Below are 20,722 nucleotides of genomic sequence, written 5' to 3' on the forward strand. Positions count from 1 at the left end.
GCAGATTTAAGGCACAAGGACCGAGAAAGGATTGCCTCCAGTAGATTAACTGGACAATCCGTCCCCGTCGGAGCTCAAGTCTTCTCTCCTTTCTCCCACATTGAAGGCCAAACGCGGCCCCATGCAAAAGATCAGCATGACATTCTTTGTGGAGAGCCGATCCTTTACAGGGGTCTCGAAACAACAAAGCCCCGCGCCTCATGGACCAATCTGGTTCCCAAACCTCATGTTTTGATGCGGCCTCCCATGCAGCTATTGAAACGGGCGCCTAATCTGCCTTGGTGAGAATCTTGGCGCGCCAAACTGCATGAATGAGGCGCTTCCACTCCTTTTCGGACAATATTTATAAGAACAAGCTCAGTCTCCCTCTAAAGACTTGCTTGTAGAATCCAGACAGCTTTTTCCTTGACCATTTTCTTCCTTCTGTTTCCTTTTTCCATTCCTTCTACTCTCCTTTCCACGCACTCGCTTTTGACAAGCGACTTGCTTCAGACTCTCCTTCAAACATACCAAACTTTATTCCTTCTCTTTTCCCTATCTTCCAGACTAGAGCAAACATGTCCCGCTTCATTCTTTTCGGAACTGCTCTTCTGGCTTCTCAGGTTGCCGCTCATGGCTACTTGAACGCTATTACCTTGGATGGTGTCGACCACGCTGGCTATAGCCGCTGGAATCCTTCCGCCGATGCTATCGGATGGAGCTTCTCAACTCCCGACGAGGGACCTGAGATGGACATCTTTAGCCCTGACTTTGTCTGCCGTCGGGAATCCCAGGCCGCCAAGAACTATGGAAAGGTCGCGGCCGGCGGCTCTGCCTCCTTCTTCTGGACCTCGGATGACAAGCAGACCAACCCCAACGGCTGGGCTGAGTCGCATCGGGGGCCCATCATCACCTATATCGCTCCTTGTAACGGAGACTGCGCTTCTGTGGACAAGACGCAGTTGAAGTGGACCAAGATTGCCGAGGAAGGCGTCGTGTCTGGTCCCGCGAACGCTGGGGGCACCTGGGCTACCGACAAGCTTCGCCAGAATGGCGGCGTCAACTATGCCACTATCCCAGCGTCCATTGCCCCCGGCAAGTACGTCATCCGAAACGAACTCATTGCTCTTCATCGTGCGCATCTCAACGAGCCCGAGTTCTACATGCAGTGCGGCAACATCGAAGTCACTGGATCAGGAACAGATGACCTCTCTGGATCTGGTGTTGTTGCCTCTCAGCTTTACAGCACTTCTGATTCGCAAATCTTTGGCTTCTCCATTTATGACAACCAGGGATCGACTTGGACTGTCCCTGGCCCCCCTCTGTACACTGGTGCTCAGGTGGCCCAGGTCAAGAGGACAGTCAGGTTCCGGGCCGCGGTCCGATACCGGGCGTAGGTTTAGCTTTAACAAATATGGAATACCCGGAGTAGAGGAGTTGATTGGAATCACGATTCTTTCTTTGAATAGCTAGACTATAAATTGTCGCGAGCGACGGATATACTAGATGGATACTTTGTACAATATACACGGTTGAAGATTTACCGCCCTCTCAAATGCCAGATGTGCATCGTCAGTCCCCTTCTACGTGGCCCTGGACAAAGGTAGTAGCTAATGTTACCACCCTATGACTCAAGCCTTGGAGCTCATGGAGGCCTGTGACATTTGGCTTGCAACCTTGAGATCGCGCTGCATCTGAGCAGCCAACTTGACATCGAAACCGTTCTCAAAGACCTTTCTGACTTCCTCCAGAGGGAGTCCCTTGACTTCGGGGTAAAAGAAGACCACAAAGACCCAGCCGAAGAAGCAAATACCTGCGTAAAAGCCAAAGGCACCGCTTGGCGTCATGCCCTTCATCATGGAAAGGAACGTGGACGCGATGATGATGTTGCAACCCCAGCAAGTGACGGTGTTCATCATAGTGCCGAGAGCACGAACCTCAAGAGGCAACAGTTCGGTTCCGACCCAGCCGATGGTTGCGACACCGCTAGCGAAAAAGGCAACGTAAAGGATGATGGTGACGAGAACCACGATGCCGGCCCAATTGACCGAATCAGCCTGGAGCACGAGGTCCTTGGAGATGGGGATCCAGTGGAAGGCAATCGCGGCAACAACCATGCTCAGAGCCTGCGAGCAAAGTTAGTCTCAGGCTTATTCTCATGCATTTGTCTCGTGAGTCTTACCATGCCAAGTACAGTCACAAGCAAGATGATGCGACGGCCAGCCTTGTCGATAACGACCATGTTGACAAACGTGAAAAGAAAGTTGGTGGCACCGACAACGATGGCGACAGCGGTGGGCTTGTTGAAACCCACGAGAGAGAACAGGGTGGCGGAGTAGTACATCAAAGTGTTGAAACCACCAAGTTGTGAAACTAGATTTTGTTAGCGATAGATGCCTTGTGTACGCCGCACAGAGAGAACTCACTGGCCATGACAGTGCATGCACAGATGAGGGCTCGAAGATTCGAGGGAACGCAATGAAGCTGCTTAAACTGCCACCAAAGAGACTTGTCGGACACAATCTGGGACTCAACCTCAACAGTCCACACAAGTCGATCAACCTTGGCCTTCATCTGCTCTTCGGTGGCATCTGGATAGACCTGACGCAAGCACTTCTCGGCTTCATCTCTCTTACCATGAGCAATCAGTTGGCGGGGAGATTCAGGGCATCGAGGAAGAAGAGCAGCCAAAATGATGGGTGGGATGCCTCCGACGGCAACCATGTATCTCCAGCCGTGGGGAACGTCGGTAAAGGCGGCACCAAGACCGTATGAGACGAGCTGACCAAGAGTGACGCTGAGGTTATCAAAGGCAATCATACGACCTCGGTACTTGGCAGGAGCCAGTTCACCGATATAGAGAGGCTAGAACACTCGGGATTAGTTGCCGTCAACAAGAAAAAAGGGCAAGATCACGCCTTACAATGATCATGGCAGCCGATCCGACACCCAGACCAACAATCAGGCGTCCAGCGGTCATTGCCGCAAGATTGAATGCCGCGGCCTGGATGATCGATCCAATGAGAAACAGAGCACAGCCGATATAGATTCCCAGCTTGCGGCCGTACTTGTCAGCGGGCAGACCAGCGATCAGAGCACCGATGAGGGCGCCGCCAGAAGTGATAGACGTGACCAGCTCCTGCTCATGGGAATCAAGTTCGTGGCCCAGGTCATCCCCAAGAGTGACGAGCACAGCAGAAATGACACCTGTGTCGTAGCCTGTTTTCTATGTTAACGATGTTGCCGGCTCAGAAGCTGCGTCGCCGAGTTGGAAGATCTCACCGAACAAGAATCCACCCATGGCAACGGTGAAGGTGATCATCCACACGGATCTGGAGGGCTTGGTGTCTTCGATAGAATCATCGAAATCAACCATGGTGCCCTGAGACTGTTCGACGTGCTCAATCTTTTGCGATATCGACTTGCCCATCCCATGGCCCTCTGTCGAGGACTTGTGGTCGTGGGCATCGTCAGCCGTGTGGGAAGACATTTTCCGAGAAGTTCAGAGCCAGGAAAGTGATGAGGAAAAGGCAAAGATACACAAGAATGATGAGCCTGGAGGCAATGTCAAATGCTGGATTGCAGACAAGCTTGATGAGAAAAGATATCCAAAAGCAAGGCGCAAGGCCATATATATAGTCGCATCTTGGCTTACGACTCATGCGCAAATCACCAGTGTTCTGACTGGGTAGTTTCAGACCATGTCCGACCCTTGTCCACCAAGAAACCCAACCTTTCCCCAGGCTGGAGCATGCCATCGCCAGTACCGTCTGGGGTCCGGGGTGAGCTAACGGGGGTGGATCACCTCCATTTCATCGATAGCTGGGGGTGGCGTCGGGCCACATGCGGGGTAAAACCTGGAGTTTATGCGCGAATTATTACCCTGCAGAGTCTATGGGGAAGTTATTTCCATCATCTTTGTCGTGTGCTGGTCTAATATCACTTGGTAGTGCCAAGCCGCCCCGTGGTTGTGCGGTAAGCGTGGCACAGGCCTGATATAACGTGGTTTCATTACCTGGACTCCAACTTGGTGGTCCGCTTATTGTCCAAACAACATCTGCACTCTCCAACCATCACCACTTGCTCGTGGCCTGTGCATCTTGGGTGCGTGCAGATGGCTGCCTCGATAGGCCAGGGATGGTCTAACCCCCTTCCATCACTTCTCCCCGTGGCCGAGCCTCTAGAGGAGGAAGAGACCGGGTTTGTCATTGCATCATCATCACCGAGAGCTGGATGAGCTAATCCGCGACCAGATCCGAGACGGGGTTTATTGCAGAGTTTGGCTTTGGCCCACCCCTGGACAACCGGAAGGAAGCCGAGTACTTTATGCACTTCATACATGAACTAGCACCATGGGTAATATCTCCTTTGGCAAGTTACTCCGCATCATGGGGATAACCTCAGTTCCAGTTTGACGTCTGTGATCCGGCTCGACACTTTGGCACAGAGGTTCCCAAACGCGCTCGCCATTTCCCCTTTCTGGCCTATTCGATACTTGCCTTTTCGTCTCGCCAGATAAGCTTGAAGAGCGGAATTCCAGACGATAGTCATGAGACGTATCATAGCCATGCGTTGCGTATCCTGATCCCCATCCTCGATGACCCAATCGGGGCGGTCAATGAGAACGTGTTGGCGGGAATCGTTATATTGCGCTCATATGAGGAGATGACGGGTGAGTTGGCTTGATTCAACTTGGGTTGTCCGGAAAAAATAACCGCTTTTTAGATATGGATGGGAGCACTCATCTTACAGGTAGCTCAAGGCTGCTCAACTCCGAGTTTCGCTTTGCAGCCCAAGGCGGACTTGGAGAAGCAGCCAGTTGGGTTGTCCTGCGCCAGGATATGTATGTGTCTCTAACGCGGTCGAGGCCGCTCCGCACCAACATGGACAGTTACCGTGACTCTCAGTCCTTTGTCGATACTTGTGACGAATCTCTAGCCAATCGAGTGGTCTTTATCTGTGGTCGGGTATTGGCATACGCTTTTGGACCAGAGTCGAGACTTGATCCCGTCCTGTGGGCTGAGCTAGGAGAAGACCTCAGGAGATGGTATGAGGCGACGCCGTGGAAAGTCTTGTCTTGGTCCCCCGATTCGCCAGCTCGAGAGGGTGGCGAGAAGTCTGTGTTCCCTACGTTATGGATGGCGCGCCACATACAGGGTACCTGATCCCCTCACGTTCATCCAGGGAGAATGTTTGCTGATTGCCGTGTGCAGTTCTAGGGTATCAGCATTACTACATTGCTCGGATGTTGCTCAACATATTTGACCCTCAGCTGTGGACGCCTGGGTTTGATGCAATCCGTTTACGAGCAGCTTCAGATGTAGGCTTTTGAAAGAATATTTGATGGGGATACGTTACTGACCCAAACCAGGAGGCTGTACGGAAAGACTTGCGGACATTACTTGGCCTGACCATCAGTAACCCCAATCTGCCCACTGCCTACTTTACAGCACATCACACATTATACGCCTGTAAGCTGAAATCAGTCCGCATTTTTTGCTTGCTAGCGCCTAACATTGGCCGAAACAGGTGGAGTCTACCTCAAAGATGAGCGCGAGCATCAAGAAGTCTTTAGATTTCTAGAAGACATGTCGAATACCATGGGGTGGCCAACACGAGAGGTGGCTGCACAGCTACGCAAGGACTGGGGCGTCGACAAGGGGATCCCGGAAAATGCCTCCATTTCTCCGCATCAGTTGAGTGCCCAAAGGTTCTCGGGGGACCAGGCCTGGGATCCGGAACCTGGGGTATGGGGTCAAGGCAGTCCCATGGACAAGGAAGAAAATAGCGTGATTCATTTGGGGTAGGCTAGTGCGAGTCAGTAAGCGAGGTGCGGACTTGGTTGCCTGGAGAGACTGGGAGGGAAATATTCAGCGAAGCCACGCAACCTGGTCTGGTTTAGCCTCGTGGGGGCAAGACAAGGTTTCTGCCAACTCCAACAAGTTCTTGACCTCGGGATCGGGTCTGTCTCCACTCGTTCTGAACCCTGGTTAACCCCGTGTTGACTGCTGGTTGCCCAATGGTTACGAGTATCACACTACGGAGGCATTGCGACTGAGAGCATTCAATATTTGATGTTGTTCGACACTTTTCAGCATGTGCACTTTGCAACCAGAGACACTGGAAATGGAACTGAGAATGAACAGGTGATCAAAATCACCAAACAGGATTCTGTGACTATTGGGACAAGAGGAGAGTGACGATGACACAACTCGTGATACACTCTCCAATTCGTGATATAATAATACTCATACAGAAGGCCCCGGACAGCAGCCGAATGACGCATCACCTAGGAATAACATGACTCTTCCATCCCAGTTGGCCATCCCCATGAATCGAGGAGATGCTTCCTTCTATCCAAGTCGTTAGTCTTGAGAACCGCAGCATAAACTCAAAGATACTTACGCAAGATCAGTAGACCACGCAAATTCTGTAGTCGTCTTGTCCAGGATATTGATGACGGCACCTTGCTGACTTCTCTGAGAACAGCGATCTCCGACCATCGAGATCGCCATGCAAGCAGTTCTGGAAACGGGTTAGCTAGCTGAACAAGAGAAATAAAATCTAGACTTACATGTGCATCGGGTTGATTTTACTCATCGATTCGGCGATTCCACAAATAATCTCCAGATCATTCCTTACTTGGGCCTGTTTGAGTCAGCTACTGCACCATGCATCCAGAGTCAAGCGTATCAGAGTTGCAAGTAGTTTGCACTCTACTCACATCAATCCAACGAGAGGCCTCCCTCCGAGCTCGACAGAGACGAGGTACGCGAGGGTCATGGACTATCAAGAGTATCCTCGAAAGATGGTAGTACTGGAGCCCCGCAGCAATACAATCATTCAGCAGCCAGATCTCAGGGAAGGGTGCCCCATTGCATTTTCGTCGTGTCATGACTGGAGTGAAGGAAGCTGGAGTACTCCTCATCCAGGAGGCAGTCGATTCGAGGAGTTCATCATAGGTAGTCGTATCCTTCCCCTCTCCGAAACAAAACCTGACCACGTTCATGAGCTTAAGCAGCATTCTGTTTGTCCTGGAAAAATCATCGCTGGTATGAGTGAGATGTTCCAAGCTGGATCGGTATTTGTCTTGATCGATGGGGGTTTGGTTCATGACTGCCAGGAACAACTCTTGTCTTAGACATGCCCACATTACGGCTTCGTGAAACGTGACGGGGATTTGAGTCAAAAGAGGGGACACATGCAGCCTGGACATGTCTAGATGTGGGGGGATCAAGTCTGATGAGGCATCATTGTGCATTGAGGTGGCTGGAGGTACATGTTAGTGAGTCTGCTTCAGATCATAGGGTCAAAACAACACTGAATAGAGAACCCAAGAAGGAATTTTGCTCTTGTCAAGTTGAGCGCAGATGAGGGGGATATCTAACCTTGCAGGTTTTCGCAGAAATGATAGAGTAGAACAGCAACGTCCAGATGTGCCATGTCCATGCCCGACTGGATCATTTGCTCTACGAAATCATCGTGAGATGGAAGCTGCCGCCTATAGACATCGAGTTCAAGGTTTGGAGCACCGCCTTGAACAGCTTGATGATGTCTAGCGGCAACAACCAGAATCAGTTCGAGAAATGCGGGACATGTCGCGGCTATCGATGGAACGGATGTTGAAAAGTATCTAGTTGGGTCGTAAGAGTCGAATGCGGGAGCGATATATTTGATGTAATGACGAAAGAGCTTCGCCCTGGTGCGATCGTTGAGTGGTGCAGGTGGTAGGTTGGTATTGGTGGATGTGCGATCATGTGAGAAGGAGTTGGAGCTTGACGGGCTATGGTTAGAGAAGGGGTGATATTGATGAGGCCCGCCTAAGGCCGCAATGCTGCTGCCAACGTATCCAGGTAGGGGTACATGATGCAGCCGTTGGCAGGAGAAGATGGATGGCTGTGAGAGGCCAGGATCGAGTCGGGGAGAACTCCCTGATGACCCTTGAATGGGCGAGACGTAATCGCGATCTGTTTGCTGCGCAAGACCCGCAGAACCGGCACTTGAAGCAGTCTCGAGAGATGCTACTGGCTGTCGAACAGGACCAGGTGGGGAGGTGCTCCGATCAAGATTCTGCTGTTGCAGGGGTTGTCGTGATTCCCCGTCCGACTCGGCATCGTCGTCGTAATACCGAGCAACCTCTAGACTTTGATCGAGAAACTTGAGTCTCTTGCCAGCTGTCTTGCACCAAACCTGGGAGGAGGAAAACTCGGGATGAGGGTCTCTAATAAATCAATCAGTATTGTCGCATCTTGCATCTTGATCGTGTTCCGGTCTAGCCGGCTACTCACCCGGTCTTGGATTTGTGCCGGAAGCGAACCCTGAGATTTCGGTTGCAGTCAATGTTCTTTTTGACGCACTGCGCGCAGGGTTTTTCCCCGTCACCTGCAAGATAAGCCAGTCAGGGTACCTGCGACAAACACATTGAACTGTGCAGCTGCTCGGTACTTACACTTTAGATGTCTATCAAGATGGGATTCTGTCAGACAATGTCGTCACCTGTGAGATCAGAGGAAATGGGACAACTTGCCTCGCACGGCAATTCTAGGAAGGAGATCAGTCCCGGATGATCAGGATAGGCAACTTGGGGACTTACCTCACACCCGGGCCTCCGAGGACCGGTGGGCGGCATGGCAGCAAGAAGACGGGACGAAGAGAGATGGGAGGCAAGGGTCGAGAAGCGGGTCAGGGCTTCGCTGTTTATATCCCTTTTCGACCTGCAGGGAAAATGTCCAAGCTCGTGGCGGAGACGGGGGCGGGGTAAATGCGGGGGGCGGAGAGAAGCCCTTGGACTCACGAGACGGAGGCACCGTCTCTCTAGCGTGGGATGCCCAACACGGTAATATCTTGATGAAGATTGGGTCTTTGGTGGTTGATGTCCACATTGTGGTCGATGTGTATAAGAAAGGACGCTTGCCATGGCTTTGGTGGTTGTGGTTTACTACTCTGATCAGCACTCCTTTTCTAGAACAATTCTACTGCTCTCTGAGCACAAGTGGCGACGGCCTTTTCCAAGTTGTCCTATTTCTACTCTAACCTCTTCTGTATCATCCATCTTCTTAGCCGATTTTCTTTCACCTGGGCCGGAGAAATGTCAGTCTCGGTCGCCTCTCTGGGCACCACGCCCTATGCTGCGGCATTGGGGGTTGTCGCAGTCATCTACTTCCTGATCTACCCATTTGTTCTTTACCTCAGAGACTCTAAAGGTAAAATACATTCTTTCTTTCTGTGTTGCCTCAATACTTACCATGCCCAGGTCTTCGACGATTCCCAAACATGTCTACCTTCTCGGGCATGTCCAACCTCCCCTTCATGATCCTCGCTCATGGAGGCGCCCGATCTTCCGCAATGGCCAAGATGCACAAGACGGAGCCAATCCTTCGAACTGGCCCAAACACTTTGTCCTTTGGTAGTGTCAAGGCTATCAAGGGTATCTACGGCCACGGCACCCCCTGCATCAAAGACGAATCGTACGTGCTCACGGCCGGAACTCATTTCCACTTGGCCGATGTCATCGACAAGCCCGACCACGCACGAAAGAGAAAGGTTCTCTCTTCTGCTTACGCTCTCAAGAACCTCGAGGAATGGGAATACAAGGTCGCCGACAAGGTGCAGAGAATGATGAACCACTTTGAAAAGTGCTGCACGGCTCCTTTGTCCAAGGGTGTCAAGTACCCCAATCCCGAGGACGTCAACGTCGACTTCCGCGCCTGGTCCAACTTCTTCTCACTCGATGCTATTGCTGACATTGGCCTTTCTGAGAAACTCGGTCTCCTTGACCGGGGTCACGATCGAGTCGAAGCCCAGGAGAAGAACGGCACCATTTTTGAAGCCAACCTCCGAGAATGCCTCTATCCCACTGCTCGCAAGCAATCTCTCCTTCTCTGGAGCTACGATAACTACAAGCTGCTCGACAAGATTTCCAACATCATCCCTTACTACAGACGCATGTCCGAATCGAGCCGAGGCTGGGATGCCATTGTCCTCCGCCGTGCGAACCTCCGACTGCAACGCTACAATGCTGGTGAGAAGCTTGATGACTTCTTCCAAGCTCTCATGGAGGACAAGAGCGGTAACCCCCATAACCTTGAATGGGGCGAGGTTGTTGCCGAAATCAACATCATGATGAACGCCGGAAGTGTCACTACTGCTATCGCCCTTGCCAACGTCCTCTACCAGCTGCTTCTCAACCCTGACAAGATGGAGACCCTGCGAAATGAGATCGACTCGGTTTTGGAGCCTGATGAGATGGTTGCTCCTTACGACAAGGTGAAGCATCTTCCTTACCTTCGAGCCTGTTTGGACGAGTCCCTTCGACTCTGGCCTCCTACTCCTCAAAGTCTCGCTCGTAAGACTCCTCCTGAAGGCACAACCATCATGGGACAGTACATCCCAGGCAACACCACTGTTGGAATCTCAGCTCTCGTGGCGCACCGTGACGAGACAGCCTACCCAGAGGCTGAAAAGTACCTCCCGGAGAGATTCCTTGGCGAAAAGGGCAAGGAGCTCCAGTCCTCTTTCATCACTTTCTCAGCTGGTGCTAGAGGCTGTATTGGGCGTAACATCTCCTACCTTGAGCAGGCTGTTTGCCTTGCCTCTATTGTGCACAGGTACGATTTTGCTCTGCCTGCAGGCTTTGAGCTCAAGCGGGAAGAGACAATGAACCACATCTTGGGAGAGATGCCTGTCAAGGTGTGGCGAAGAGACCTTGGTGAAGAGGAATGATGGATGAAAAGCATAGAGCATAGCGAATTTGATATTGAATTTGTAATTAGGAACAAAGGCGTGTGGATTGCGCCGTCTCATGATGAATAGATTGAACCAAACTTGAACCCTTTGAATCCTTCCATTAGACCAGATCCGACTCCTTGACTAGAATATCCCTAGTGACTTCATTTATGTCACGGAGACCTGCAAGGTGCATGTTCATGGTTAAATCACCACACATGGCTCGAAGCACATGCCTCACTCCCTCTTCTCCCCCAAGTGCCAATCCATACGCATATGGTCGACCGATGAGGACACACTTGGCTCCCAGAGCAATTGCCTTGATGATATCAGCACCGCATCTGATACCACTGTCAAGGATGACATCGATCTTATCTCCAACAGCATCCACAATCTTGGGCAGCATTCCCAAGCTACTGGCTCCACCATCCTGCTGTCTTCCACCATGGTTGCTCACAACAATTCCTTGGACGCCCACTTCAACACATTTCTTAGCATCGTGCACACTCTGAATGCCCTTTAGAACGATAGGTCCGTCCCAGTGCTTCTTTAGGAACTCGACGTCTTCCCAAGAGTGTGAGTGTCCGGGGAAAACAATTTTGGCCCATTCTCGGGCTGCCGGGCCAAGACTCGCTCTGGTTGTTCCGCCTTGAGCTGATTGGTACACACCACTGGGAGCACTGGAGATGTCGTACCCATGTTCTTCCTTGAACTTCTTTTGGAAGACGGGGTCTGTCAGCCCAATTTCGACGCCGATATGGTCTGGATGGATAAACGGGTTGTAGCCATTGTCCAGATCACTAGGACGCCATCCAAGCACATAAGTATCGAGTGTGACAAAGAGAGCGGTGTAACCGGCTGCCTTGGCTCGTTTCAAGAGGGAGATGGTTAAGTCGTCATGCTCACGGCTCGGCCAGTAAAGCTGGTACCACCGAGGGGCACCGGCACCGTTTGCAGCTGCCACGTCCTCAATGCTTGTGCTTGATGCTGTGCTCAAGATATACGGGATGCCAAGTGAGGCAGTGGCTCTGGCAGTAGCAGACTCTCCCTCAGGATTGAAGATCTTTTGCACACCAATTGGTGCAATAGCAACCGGGAAGGGCAGAGTTTGACCGAGAACCGTTGTCGTCGTGTCCGAAAACCTCTCGTTGCCAGCATCATCCTTTCGGCTGGGCACTAGGCGCCTAGGCACAATTGACCAACGCGTGAAAGAGATGAGATTATTCTGGTATGTTGAGCCAGCTCCGCAGTTGCCGTGGATGTAGCCCCAGGAGGTTGCAGAGAGTACTTTCTTGGCCATAGGCTCCCATTCCGAGGACTGAAAGGTGAACGAAGGTCGCGCAAAGTGTAGTCCAGCATCGAAGATGGACTTTTCGTATTCGAGAACATCAGAACTTGTTACAGGAGCCATTGTGAAGGATTGAAACGTGGATGGAGAAAATCGGTTGATGATGCGAGGCTTGGCAAAGGTTGCAGTTGAAACTCTTATATCTTTATACATCATACCTATAACCTCGGTTATCTTTCATGGCGCGACAATTACATCATGTCCTTGTGAGTATTTTGCGCTCTTTCATCATCAATTGAGTTTCTAGGTGAGTAATTTTCCGACGAAAAGGCAAAACAAGACTCGAAGAAGTACAATGACGTCGAAGAGAACAGAATACAATGGGGCTCAACGGCAACTTCGGAAGGGTCGGCTAGACTGTGGATCTTGGAGATCAAGATACGAACTTTGCATCAGATTGTGGATATTGCTATCATCTGTTGTAATTACTCAAGAGAAACACATGACTGAGAACATGGCTGTGTATGGCCAATAGCCATCTTGAGTTATCAATCAGGTTTTACATCCAGCCAGCCCCGACAGCCTCCGGGCCTGTAAGCCGTCGTTGTTAGGGGTTAGGGAAAGACTCGCCTCGTTCCTCATCACCATACAAGCTCTATCCTCTCTCATTTCCTTAAGGACATGCAGCAACTCAGACGCATTACATCCTGGACACACAGGTATAGGGTATTTGTCCTTCTCGTTATAAATGATAGCCCCCCATTATGGCCGCCGATTGTCGATCACCATCATATAGATCATTGTTATTGGCATTTGTGTCACCAATATTCTAAGGGTCGTTGGGAGGGAGTATGGTAGTACTTTTTGCATTTATGATGTCTGTAAAACTCGAGAACCGTCAGCGAGAGTGAGAGAACCATGCGTTTGACGGAGCGCCTGAAGATGCGAACATAACCGATAAACCGTGCCTGAATTTTCGATACACTCTCTAAATGAGTCAGAGGGTTTTATCTCCCAGAAGTCCATAACGGGGTCTTTATACATCCTTCTTTTTAGGTGTTGTCGGGGCCTGTGATGGTTCTGTCGGCCCGGCATGGCGGGATGGTCGGCGATTACGTATCATTACATAAACCATCCGGTTCACAAACTCTTGTCGGTTGTCGGCGATGCGGAAGATAGACCGTGTGTATTATAATTAGACTGGGGGGCTGGGAAGTTCATTGAGGGGCTAAAAAGTTTAATGTTAGCTTGCTGTACTTTCTCCTGATACATTACTGAAAGACGCCTTCTGTTCAAGACGTCAACGCTTGATACATCGTCCACTGGGCCTCGAGCTTCACCAAATTGCCGGTCACCCCTACAAAGGAACGTTGATGATACGAAGATAAGCACCGCCAGAGTGAGTGTGAAATGCCCAGCCGACACCACTCACCGACAGCTATTGTACATGCCCTCCACTTTATGCCGTCAAACTAATCACCTCGTTCTGTAGATCAAGTCTACCGAAACCGGCCGTGATCTAGAATGCACCTCATTTCGTCTTTTTACTCAAGGGCCAGGGACGAACCTGTGCCTGGAAAGACTCCCCAACTCTTCTTCAAACTAGCTGGCACCAGTTTCATCTACTTCCAGCTCCTTTTCTTCGGTCTATTCTGCTATATACTTGGATCCCTCTTTCAGCAGACAGACCACACTCACAATATTCGAATCACCTTTGTTGACTACGACCGAGATGCCATCGGTCGTGCTGTGCGGCTTGCGTATGCCAGCATCGAAGGGAAAGCATTCCCGACTTTGGTCGAAAGACCAGCATCGGAATTTCCAACAATAAACGACCTGGTGGGCACTGTTTGCAGGACTGAATACTGGGGCGCTCTCTACGTGGTTAAGGGCGCGTCGTTGAGACTGCACGAAGCATTGGCGGGTGACAAGACATACAACAATACGGATGCTATGGGATACATATGGAATGAGGCCTTTTATTCATCTATCATCGATTCTGCTGTGTCAGTCAACTTACAGCTACTATCCGACACTGCAAGAGTGGCATATACTACGGCAAACGGGACCGCCAACATATCATCTATAACCAGCCCGGCTGCCCTTTCGGCCTTTGCAAATCCATGGGAACTCCAGTCCATCAACATCAAACCGACACCACAAGGCTCACGAGCGATTTACAACACCGTCGTCATCATCATCGTTCTGATGCAACAGTTCTTTTACTTGGGCACTCTCAACGGCCGCTATGCCCAACTCAAAGTATATACCCTCGTAAATCCATACCGCATCATAATTACTCGGAACATGATCACTTTGTCTTATACTTTTATTGGCTCACTCCTAACCATGGGCGCGATCTGGGCTTTCAGGGCAGGCTGGGATGTCAACGGAAACCAGTTTGTCTTGTCTTGGATCACCTTATGGCTCTTTGCCCACATCAACTTCCTTATCTTTGAGATATTCACGATATGGTTGCAATCCTCTTTTGTCCCGATGGCTCTGATATCGTGGATAGTCTTCAACATCACGTCGGTGTTGTTGCCCTTTCAACTAAGCCCGGGGTTCTATCACATTGGCTACATGTTTCCAGCTCACAACTATTATCAAGTGTTGATAAATATTTGGTCACTCGGCTGTAACCCCAAGCTACACTATGCGTTGCCAGTATTGTTTGCCTGGGAACTGGTGGCATTGGTTTTGACCTCTGTTGGCGTTTTTCGAAGGTGTCACCTTGCAATGGCTGCTCGTGCGGGTTAAGTGAGCGAGGACAATGCATAGTATGAGCTGCCTTATTGCTGAAAAATTACTCATAAAAAACCCTTTCTATTCTAATAAGATTGCTAACGAACGGAAGGCTTTCATGTATCTTGAGAGTGACCTAACAAGCTCATATCGGACAAATTTGATAAATAATCCGATAGTTTCAAGCTCAGGGGGCCAACCAGCGGGGCTTAGTGACAAGGCGGAGAAATTTGTAAAGCAGCCACAACCAGTTATTATTAAGGGGTCGGCGACTTTATCGGCACCTTGTCTAATCAGAGAATGTCATCCAACCCGTGATTACCAATGATCGTGGATCAGGTCAGATTTGCCAGGGGTATTCAACACAGGAAGCCAACCCAAACTATTCGAGGCAAATTGGTTGATGAGCCTGGACCGATGCTTACATCGAGCCTTTTCCATGTAGCTAAACCTTGGCAAATCATACGAGGGATAGCATGGGACTCCTGGGTCTGGGGACGTAATGGACATCGTTACAAAGAATTCGCTGTCTCACAAGGTCTTTCTACTTCAGGCAAAGACTTTGGCGCAGAAAGGTCACAGTAGCTCAGAGTTGTCTTTTCTCAAGACAAGGCAGCTAGTCTAAAGATAGCAACGGTGTATGATGGATAACAGCGTATATAATTCATCGATTTATATGATTATTCTAGCGACTTTCACATAAAATATTTCGAACCAGTAGGTTCTGACACAGGGTTACGGGCAGGAGTCGTACCCTAGATACTCATCCTGCGCCTCATATTCTCACTTCGCCATCCCTTCGCTCTCTCAAACCCGTTTTTGCTCCCGTAAAAGTCTTCAAAAGCTTGCTGGATTCCTTCGGCGCTAGTTGAGACAAAAGGTCCATGTTGAACAATCGGTTGGTCTAGAATCTGGCCAGCGATAATAAGAAGACGAACGCTGCGGCCTGCGTTCTCGGCAACCTGAATAGAAATGACATCTCCTCCGGTTTCGTATATCACCGTGCCGTACTGCTCAACCTTGGTTAAGACACCGGTTGGAGATGCAAAGTCGGCAGAGCCCTCGAAAACGTAAGAGAAAGCATTCCAGCCTTGGGGTAGGGGCTGAACCAAAGCGCCGCCCGGTTGAATCTCGACATCTAGATACCACACAGGCGTATATGCCAAGTTTTTGGCGCTATTAATATTGCCAGATTTGCCTGAAATGACCTTGATAAGGACCCTGCCGTCATCAAGATGGGCGCGTGGGATTTCGTTGGCCCTCAGATCTCGATATCGGGGCTCACACATCTTCAGGTGCTTTGGAAGGTCGACCCACAGCTGGAAGCCAGCTCCTGGGTTTCCCTCAGGATCAGGCAGCGGCTGCTCAGAATGCATAATGCCTCTTCCTGCGGTCATAAATTGCAAGTCGCCAGCATTGAGGACGCCCTTATTCCCAGCAAAGTCTTCATGTTCGACGGACCCTTTGAGGATATAGGATACCGTTTCTTGTCCTCGGTGGGGATGATCTGGGAAGCCTGCACCACTACTTCCGTTCATGTGATCAAGCATGAGGAATGGTGAAAAGTTGCGTTGATATGTGCTGCCGATGGAGCGCCGAACTCTGGCGCCAGCCCCCTCGGCTTGTTCGAGGGCAGTGAAGACCTTGCTGATTGCTCTCAGTTCGGGCATGGCTGATTGTTGGCTGAGGCTGCGAGGTTTTGTTGATGCAGAATTGTTATGACAGAATTAATTCGAATGCCTGACTGAGCACTGTTATAAAGGATGTTATTCTGATGGTAGTATTGGTGGTTGTCAGGAGCATCATCGTGGGAAGAACATGTATTTACTCTTCGCATGTTTCTAACCTGGCATTTGATCCGGTCTGTTAGGCTGACAAAAGCTGACAGAATCGCGCATAAGGTAATCACTTACCAGAGTGACCTTCGAGGAGCGACAAGAGCTGGGGACACATGGAAATAGTCGGTTTCCGGCCGGTCTGAATTTACCGCGCGGGGCCCACCACGCGCGCTTAGCAAAAAGCCGGATGCCGACCCGCGCGCAAAGGTTTCAGAGTAGACTATTAGGTGACTTGGTCCCTTTGATGCCAAGACTCGACCTGCCCCGCCCCCCAACCCCCGGAATTTATTTATCGGGCTTCAACTAACGTATATAATAAGTAAGTGAAATAGACAAGCAAGTGAAACAAAAATCCCTTAACCTATATCTTCTCCATTTAATTAATTAATTCTTAACTACCTAGTATATTATAGTCTAATAGAGAGGCTAAAATCCTTCTTGCCCTTTAGGCCCTTTAAAATAACCTAAAATTAAAGCTCCGACGCGCTATAGAGATCTATATAGTTAACCTAATAACTCTTTAGCGTCGATAAAAGGGAATTTAATCTCGACGCGATATTATCTAGAAATCACGTCAGCTATCTAATCTAGAAGAATAGATCCTTATTTATTTTATTCTTGACTTAGATTTATGAGGATTTCCCCCCTGGCTTTATAGTATAAAGGAAATAATTAATTAATTACTTATTGATCGCGATGCGCTACTAATTAGCATATATTAGGCTTTAAACTTTATTAAGCGATACTTAGACCTTAAGATATATTTTTTTTAGAAATATAATTACTAAAGAGCTAAATATAAAGATCTAATTATTATCTATAATTAGTTTTAGCTTATAGCGAATATAATCGCGAAGTATAATATCTAATTAAATAATATCTATAACTTTAATAAGATTAGCTTTCTTATAGGCATAATTATAAGTAAAATAGTTATTATAGGTTTAGAAAGGTATTTAAAGCTAAAATTAATATAGCCTAGAAACTAGGAATAGATTATAATTATTTAAGTAATTAATATAAAAGGCTAGGCGATCTAGCTATTTATTATTAGTATAGGCTAATATTACCTCGCTAATTAGTACTAAGAAAATAACCTCCCGGGCGATTAGGCTATTATAATAACCTAAAATAGCTAAACTAATAATGAGATAGGTCTTAAATAGCTTAAATACTTTAATTAGTATATAATTAATTAATTAATTAATTCTTATTATCTCTTAATCCTTAATAGCTATAAAAGTTATTAATTTATTAAATTTAAGAGATATTATAAGGAAAAGAAGATTATTTAGCTTTATATACTGCCTTATTTATCTTATTTACTCTAGCCTCTTAATATTAAGTACTTTAATATACTAAAAAAGGCTTATAATTAAGAAATAAAGTATTTAATTAAATATTTTATTACTTATATTTTAAAGACTAAGTTCTTTCTAGCCTTTTATACTATATATAAGGCTATTATAATAAAAAGAAATATTAAGGGGGCTTTTAAAGGAGCTAATCTTATTCCTCTTAACCTAGAAACTATAGTCTTAAAGCTTAATATATAGCTATAGACGCTAATACTGGCTAAGGAGGTATCTAATTAATTAACCTCTTAGGCATTAAGGACCCTAAGGACTATACTTAAGGCCTAGTCTTAGTCTAAATACCTCGAAAGATAAATTAGAAGGCATTAAAATAGCTCCCTAGAGTTAATCCTTAAAGTCCTAAGGTCTCTTAAGAAGGGTATAAAGGTAATTATATATTAGGTTACTTTATTAGCTACTAAGAATAAAGACCTTCGGGAGGTAAATAAGATACTAAGCTAGCGCCAGAGGGCAAAAAGGACCTAATTATAAAGAAGAGGGGTTATAATAGTAGAGGAAGGAAGGTAAGTAATTAATTAAATAGATACTAATAGGCAAGTAGTGGCCGAGTCGTCGCGGAGTAGTGGTTAAAGGAGGTTAGCGCGACCGGGTGTTCGGCGTTATAGTATCTGCGGCTAGCCCGGCTATAATATAAGGACCTATTAGGTAGTAATTAAGATATTTAGGGAAGAGTATAGTAAGTAGTTTTAATTAATTAAATAGTTTATAGTGTTTTTATTGCGATCTCTAGCTTAGAGGTTAGGATTTTTATTTTACTTGCTTATCTGTTTTACTTACTTATTATGTATGTTAGTACTAGAATTTTAACCCCTGCGATCTATATTAGTAATTACTAACTAATCCAAATTATACGTTCTAAGAGAGACTATGCTAGTATTTCCCTTTAGCTGTGTTATTTCCGTTGGGTTGCTTAGAACTACCCCTACCCCCCTTCCTCGAGCTCTTGGCCAAGCAGCTAGCATTTCACTCTCACATTTGCCAACCTAACTATAACTCTCTATTAATATCGCCGCTGACTAGTGCATTCACCGCTAAAGCACCTGGAACAGCAATTTGAAATGGGATCTAAATAAGACCGTACGTTTGGAAATAAATCATTTAGATTACTTTCCTTCATTTTGAATATACGTTACGATTCGAAACACATAACATAATAATAATAGCTGCCAATCGTGAAACCCCGCACAACCGTGGCGACCATGGAGACTTCAAGAAACTTGAGTGTTCTCGGCCAACATGGGAGGAAGCTACTACTGCTGCTCCCTTCCAAGTGATTCAGACCCCCGACACGACTTGGGCTGTAGGCGATGGAGCGAACAAGACTCACTCCCAACGGCCACAAGCATATTGCCATCGATCCCTGGGCACCTGGTCGACACCCTATGGACAACTACAAGCTATGTATCAGCGCAATTGTTCCCTGTCCCATCGCCTTTGTGTCAACAAGGTCCAAGGATGGCGCTGTTACAAACTTGGCGCCGTTCCGATACATCGTGGTAACTGACCAAAGATAGAAGATGGATAAAGTTAAGAGACTAAGACGGACCATGTTGTGTTTCTTTACTCTCCTGTATCTCCTTTCCGTATATCGGTAGTTAATAATTCTAAATGCGGGCCTTGATGTAGTCCTCCATAGTAGTGAACTTGAATGCGGGATAAAGCTCTTTACCATCCAAATACCCTAGGTACTTTGCATTATCGGGCGTGTTATCACCACGGATAGTTACCGAGTAAAAAAGCTGATTTAACACCAGGCCACCCATTGCTTCGAGGCTGGAAGGGTTCGCCGCAACAGCTGCTTTTGCTTCGTCGATGAGTGCCTCGCTCTCCTCCTTCGAGACCTGTAATAGGTTAGCTGTCCTACTTTCCATATTACGCGTGGATGATAGCTCACATAGGACCTCGGTATCTTTTCGCCAGTCAACCTCTCAACTAGATTATATATCTGATTTTGGGTGTATATCTCATTGTACACAAACACCCGCCTGTTGAGCGTTCGAGGGTCTGCGATCACCTTGGCGACGTATCGACCGATATCGCTAACCTGCGCAACCGCAATGGGAATGTTGCCGTCTGCGCCAAGCTTTCCTTGATAGGAAGCCCCCGAGGGATTCTGAACTGCTCGAGATGGTGGCTGAGGGACTGCAATGTCATACCACCAGCCAGCGTCAAGATAGGTGTAGGGAAGACGGATCTTCTGGATGTGGTTGAGGATGTCTTCTTTCTACAGACAAGTCAAATTAAACCAAGCCATCAAAGGAGAAATGAGGGCTCGTACCTGTCCACGAAAATTGACCACTCCCCTCGGAGGAATAACGCACATCAATGCTGATTGAAGGAAGCGTTTTACGCGAGCAACCTTTGCTGCGTTTGCCAATGGGATTTCGGCATCCAATTCGGTAAAGACAATAGCCGACACGACGATATCAATACCAGAGAGGGCTTTCACAAGGTCGCTCTCAGCTCCCCTAAGATCAGCCGGAACGACCTTCACACCACGCCTCTTCAGCTCGTCATAGGCCGGTTTATCGACGGACGAGGGACGGGCCAAAGCGGTCACGGTCTAACCAAAGTTGTCAAAAACAACTTCACGCTAGCCGATCAGGATGAGAAACTCTACTCACAAAATGGGTTTCACCGGAATCAAGCAGCCCAGCAATAATAGCTGAGCCGGTTGTGCCAGTGGCACCAACGACAGCGACACTAAGATTCTTCGGCATTCTTAATGCTTCAACTAAGGATATCATTGTTGAGACGAGTTATGTGAACGT

General features: G+C 48.2%; 10 protein-coding genes across 10 annotated transcripts; 5 read left to right on the forward strand and 5 right to left on the reverse strand.

Annotated features, from left to right (window-relative positions):
• The first annotated feature begins 396 nt into the window (after positions 1-396).
• NECHADRAFT_100325 (uncharacterized protein) lies at positions 397-1,521 on the forward strand. The gene has a single exon (XM_003040566.1). It carries the CDS (start codon positions 558-560, stop codon positions 1,374-1,376), a length of 819 nt encoding a protein of 272 aa, XP_003040612.1. The 5' UTR covers positions 397-557; the 3' UTR covers positions 1,377-1,521.
• A 30-nt stretch (positions 1,522-1,551) lies between these two features.
• NECHADRAFT_93166 (uncharacterized protein) lies at positions 1,552-3,409 on the reverse strand (the record flags this gene model as incomplete). Its single annotated transcript, XM_003040596.1, has 6 exons — positions 1,552-1,623; positions 1,656-2,105; positions 2,162-2,352; positions 2,406-2,844; positions 2,903-3,198; positions 3,262-3,409. The coding sequence occupies 6 exons, from the start codon at positions 3,407-3,409 to the stop codon at positions 1,552-1,554; spliced, it is 1,596 nt and encodes a 531-aa protein (XP_003040642.1).
• A 684-nt stretch (positions 3,410-4,093) lies between these two features.
• NECHADRAFT_79789 (uncharacterized protein) lies at positions 4,094-5,786 on the forward strand (the record flags this gene model as incomplete). The annotated part of the gene is made up of 7 exons (XM_003040567.1): positions 4,094-4,179; positions 4,233-4,335; positions 4,390-4,651; positions 4,705-5,136; positions 5,193-5,299; positions 5,351-5,450; positions 5,509-5,786. The coding sequence occupies 7 exons, from the start codon at positions 4,094-4,096 to the stop codon at positions 5,784-5,786; spliced, it is 1,368 nt and encodes a 455-aa protein (XP_003040613.1).
• A 594-nt stretch (positions 5,787-6,380) lies between these two features.
• Positions 6,381-7,704, reverse strand: NECHADRAFT_39653 (uncharacterized protein; the record flags this gene model as incomplete). The annotated part of the gene is made up of 4 exons (XM_003040597.1): positions 6,381-6,504; positions 6,554-6,627; positions 6,704-7,248; positions 7,368-7,704. Coding segments are annotated over 4 exons (1,080 nt in total), but the record flags the coding sequence as incomplete, so codon positions are not given.
• A 1,363-nt stretch (positions 7,705-9,067) lies between these two features.
• On the forward strand, positions 9,068-10,701 carry NECHADRAFT_39694 (uncharacterized protein; the record flags this gene model as incomplete). The annotated part of the gene is made up of 2 exons (XM_003040568.1): positions 9,068-9,182; positions 9,233-10,701. 2 exons carry the CDS (start codon positions 9,068-9,070, stop codon positions 10,699-10,701), a joined length of 1,584 nt encoding a protein of 527 aa, XP_003040614.1.
• Positions 10,702-10,825: 124 nt separating this feature from the next.
• NECHADRAFT_104292 (uncharacterized protein) lies at positions 10,826-12,123 on the reverse strand (the record flags this gene model as incomplete). Its single annotated transcript, XM_003040598.1, has 1 exon — positions 10,826-12,123. Exon 1 carries the CDS (start codon positions 12,113-12,115, stop codon positions 10,826-10,828), a length of 1,290 nt encoding a protein of 429 aa, XP_003040644.1. The 5' UTR covers positions 12,116-12,123.
• Positions 12,124-13,322: 1,199 nt separating this feature from the next.
• Positions 13,323-14,837, forward strand: NECHADRAFT_68902 (uncharacterized protein). Its single transcript, XM_003040569.1, has 2 exons — positions 13,323-13,391; positions 13,485-14,837. The coding sequence occupies exon 2, from the start codon at positions 13,517-13,519 to the stop codon at positions 14,750-14,752; it is 1,236 nt and encodes a 411-aa protein (XP_003040615.1). The 5' UTR covers positions 13,323-13,391; positions 13,485-13,516; the 3' UTR covers positions 14,753-14,837.
• A 655-nt stretch (positions 14,838-15,492) lies between these two features.
• On the reverse strand, positions 15,493-16,407 carry NECHADRAFT_79794 (uncharacterized protein; the record flags this gene model as incomplete). Its single annotated transcript, XM_003040599.1, has 1 exon — positions 15,493-16,407. One exon carries the CDS (start codon positions 16,405-16,407, stop codon positions 15,493-15,495), a length of 915 nt encoding a protein of 304 aa, XP_003040645.1.
• A 1,547-nt stretch (positions 16,408-17,954) lies between these two features.
• On the forward strand, positions 17,955-18,131 carry NECHADRAFT_39655 (uncharacterized protein; the record flags this gene model as incomplete). Its single annotated transcript, XM_003040570.1, has 1 exon — positions 17,955-18,131. A coding segment is annotated over one exon (177 nt), but the record flags the coding sequence as incomplete, so codon positions are not given.
• A 1,424-nt stretch (positions 18,132-19,555) lies between these two features.
• Positions 19,556-20,671, reverse strand: NECHADRAFT_39711 (uncharacterized protein; the record flags this gene model as incomplete). Its single annotated transcript, XM_003040600.1, has 4 exons — positions 19,556-19,792; positions 19,846-20,175; positions 20,230-20,514; positions 20,576-20,671. The coding sequence occupies 4 exons, from the start codon at positions 20,669-20,671 to the stop codon at positions 19,556-19,558; spliced, it is 948 nt and encodes a 315-aa protein (XP_003040646.1).
• Positions 20,672-20,722: the final 51 nt, after the last annotated feature.

Source organism: Fusarium vanettenii (assembly GCF_000151355.1).
Source record: "Fusarium vanettenii 77-13-4 chromosome 5 genomic scaffold NECHAsca_61_chr5_1_0, whole genome shotgun sequence".
NCBI classification, from domain to species: Eukaryota; Fungi; Ascomycota; class Sordariomycetes; order Hypocreales; family Nectriaceae; genus Fusarium; species Fusarium vanettenii.

What these genes read in the sequence shown, in the direction of transcription:
- NECHADRAFT_100325 (XM_003040566.1), top strand. Translation starts at nt 558, where the DNA reads ATGTCCCGCTTCATTCTTTTCGGAACTGCTCTTCTGGCTTCTCAGGTT.
- NECHADRAFT_68902 (XM_003040569.1), top strand. Translation starts at nt 13,517, where the DNA reads ATGCACCTCATTTCGTCTTTTTACTCAAGGGCCAGGGACGAACCTGTG.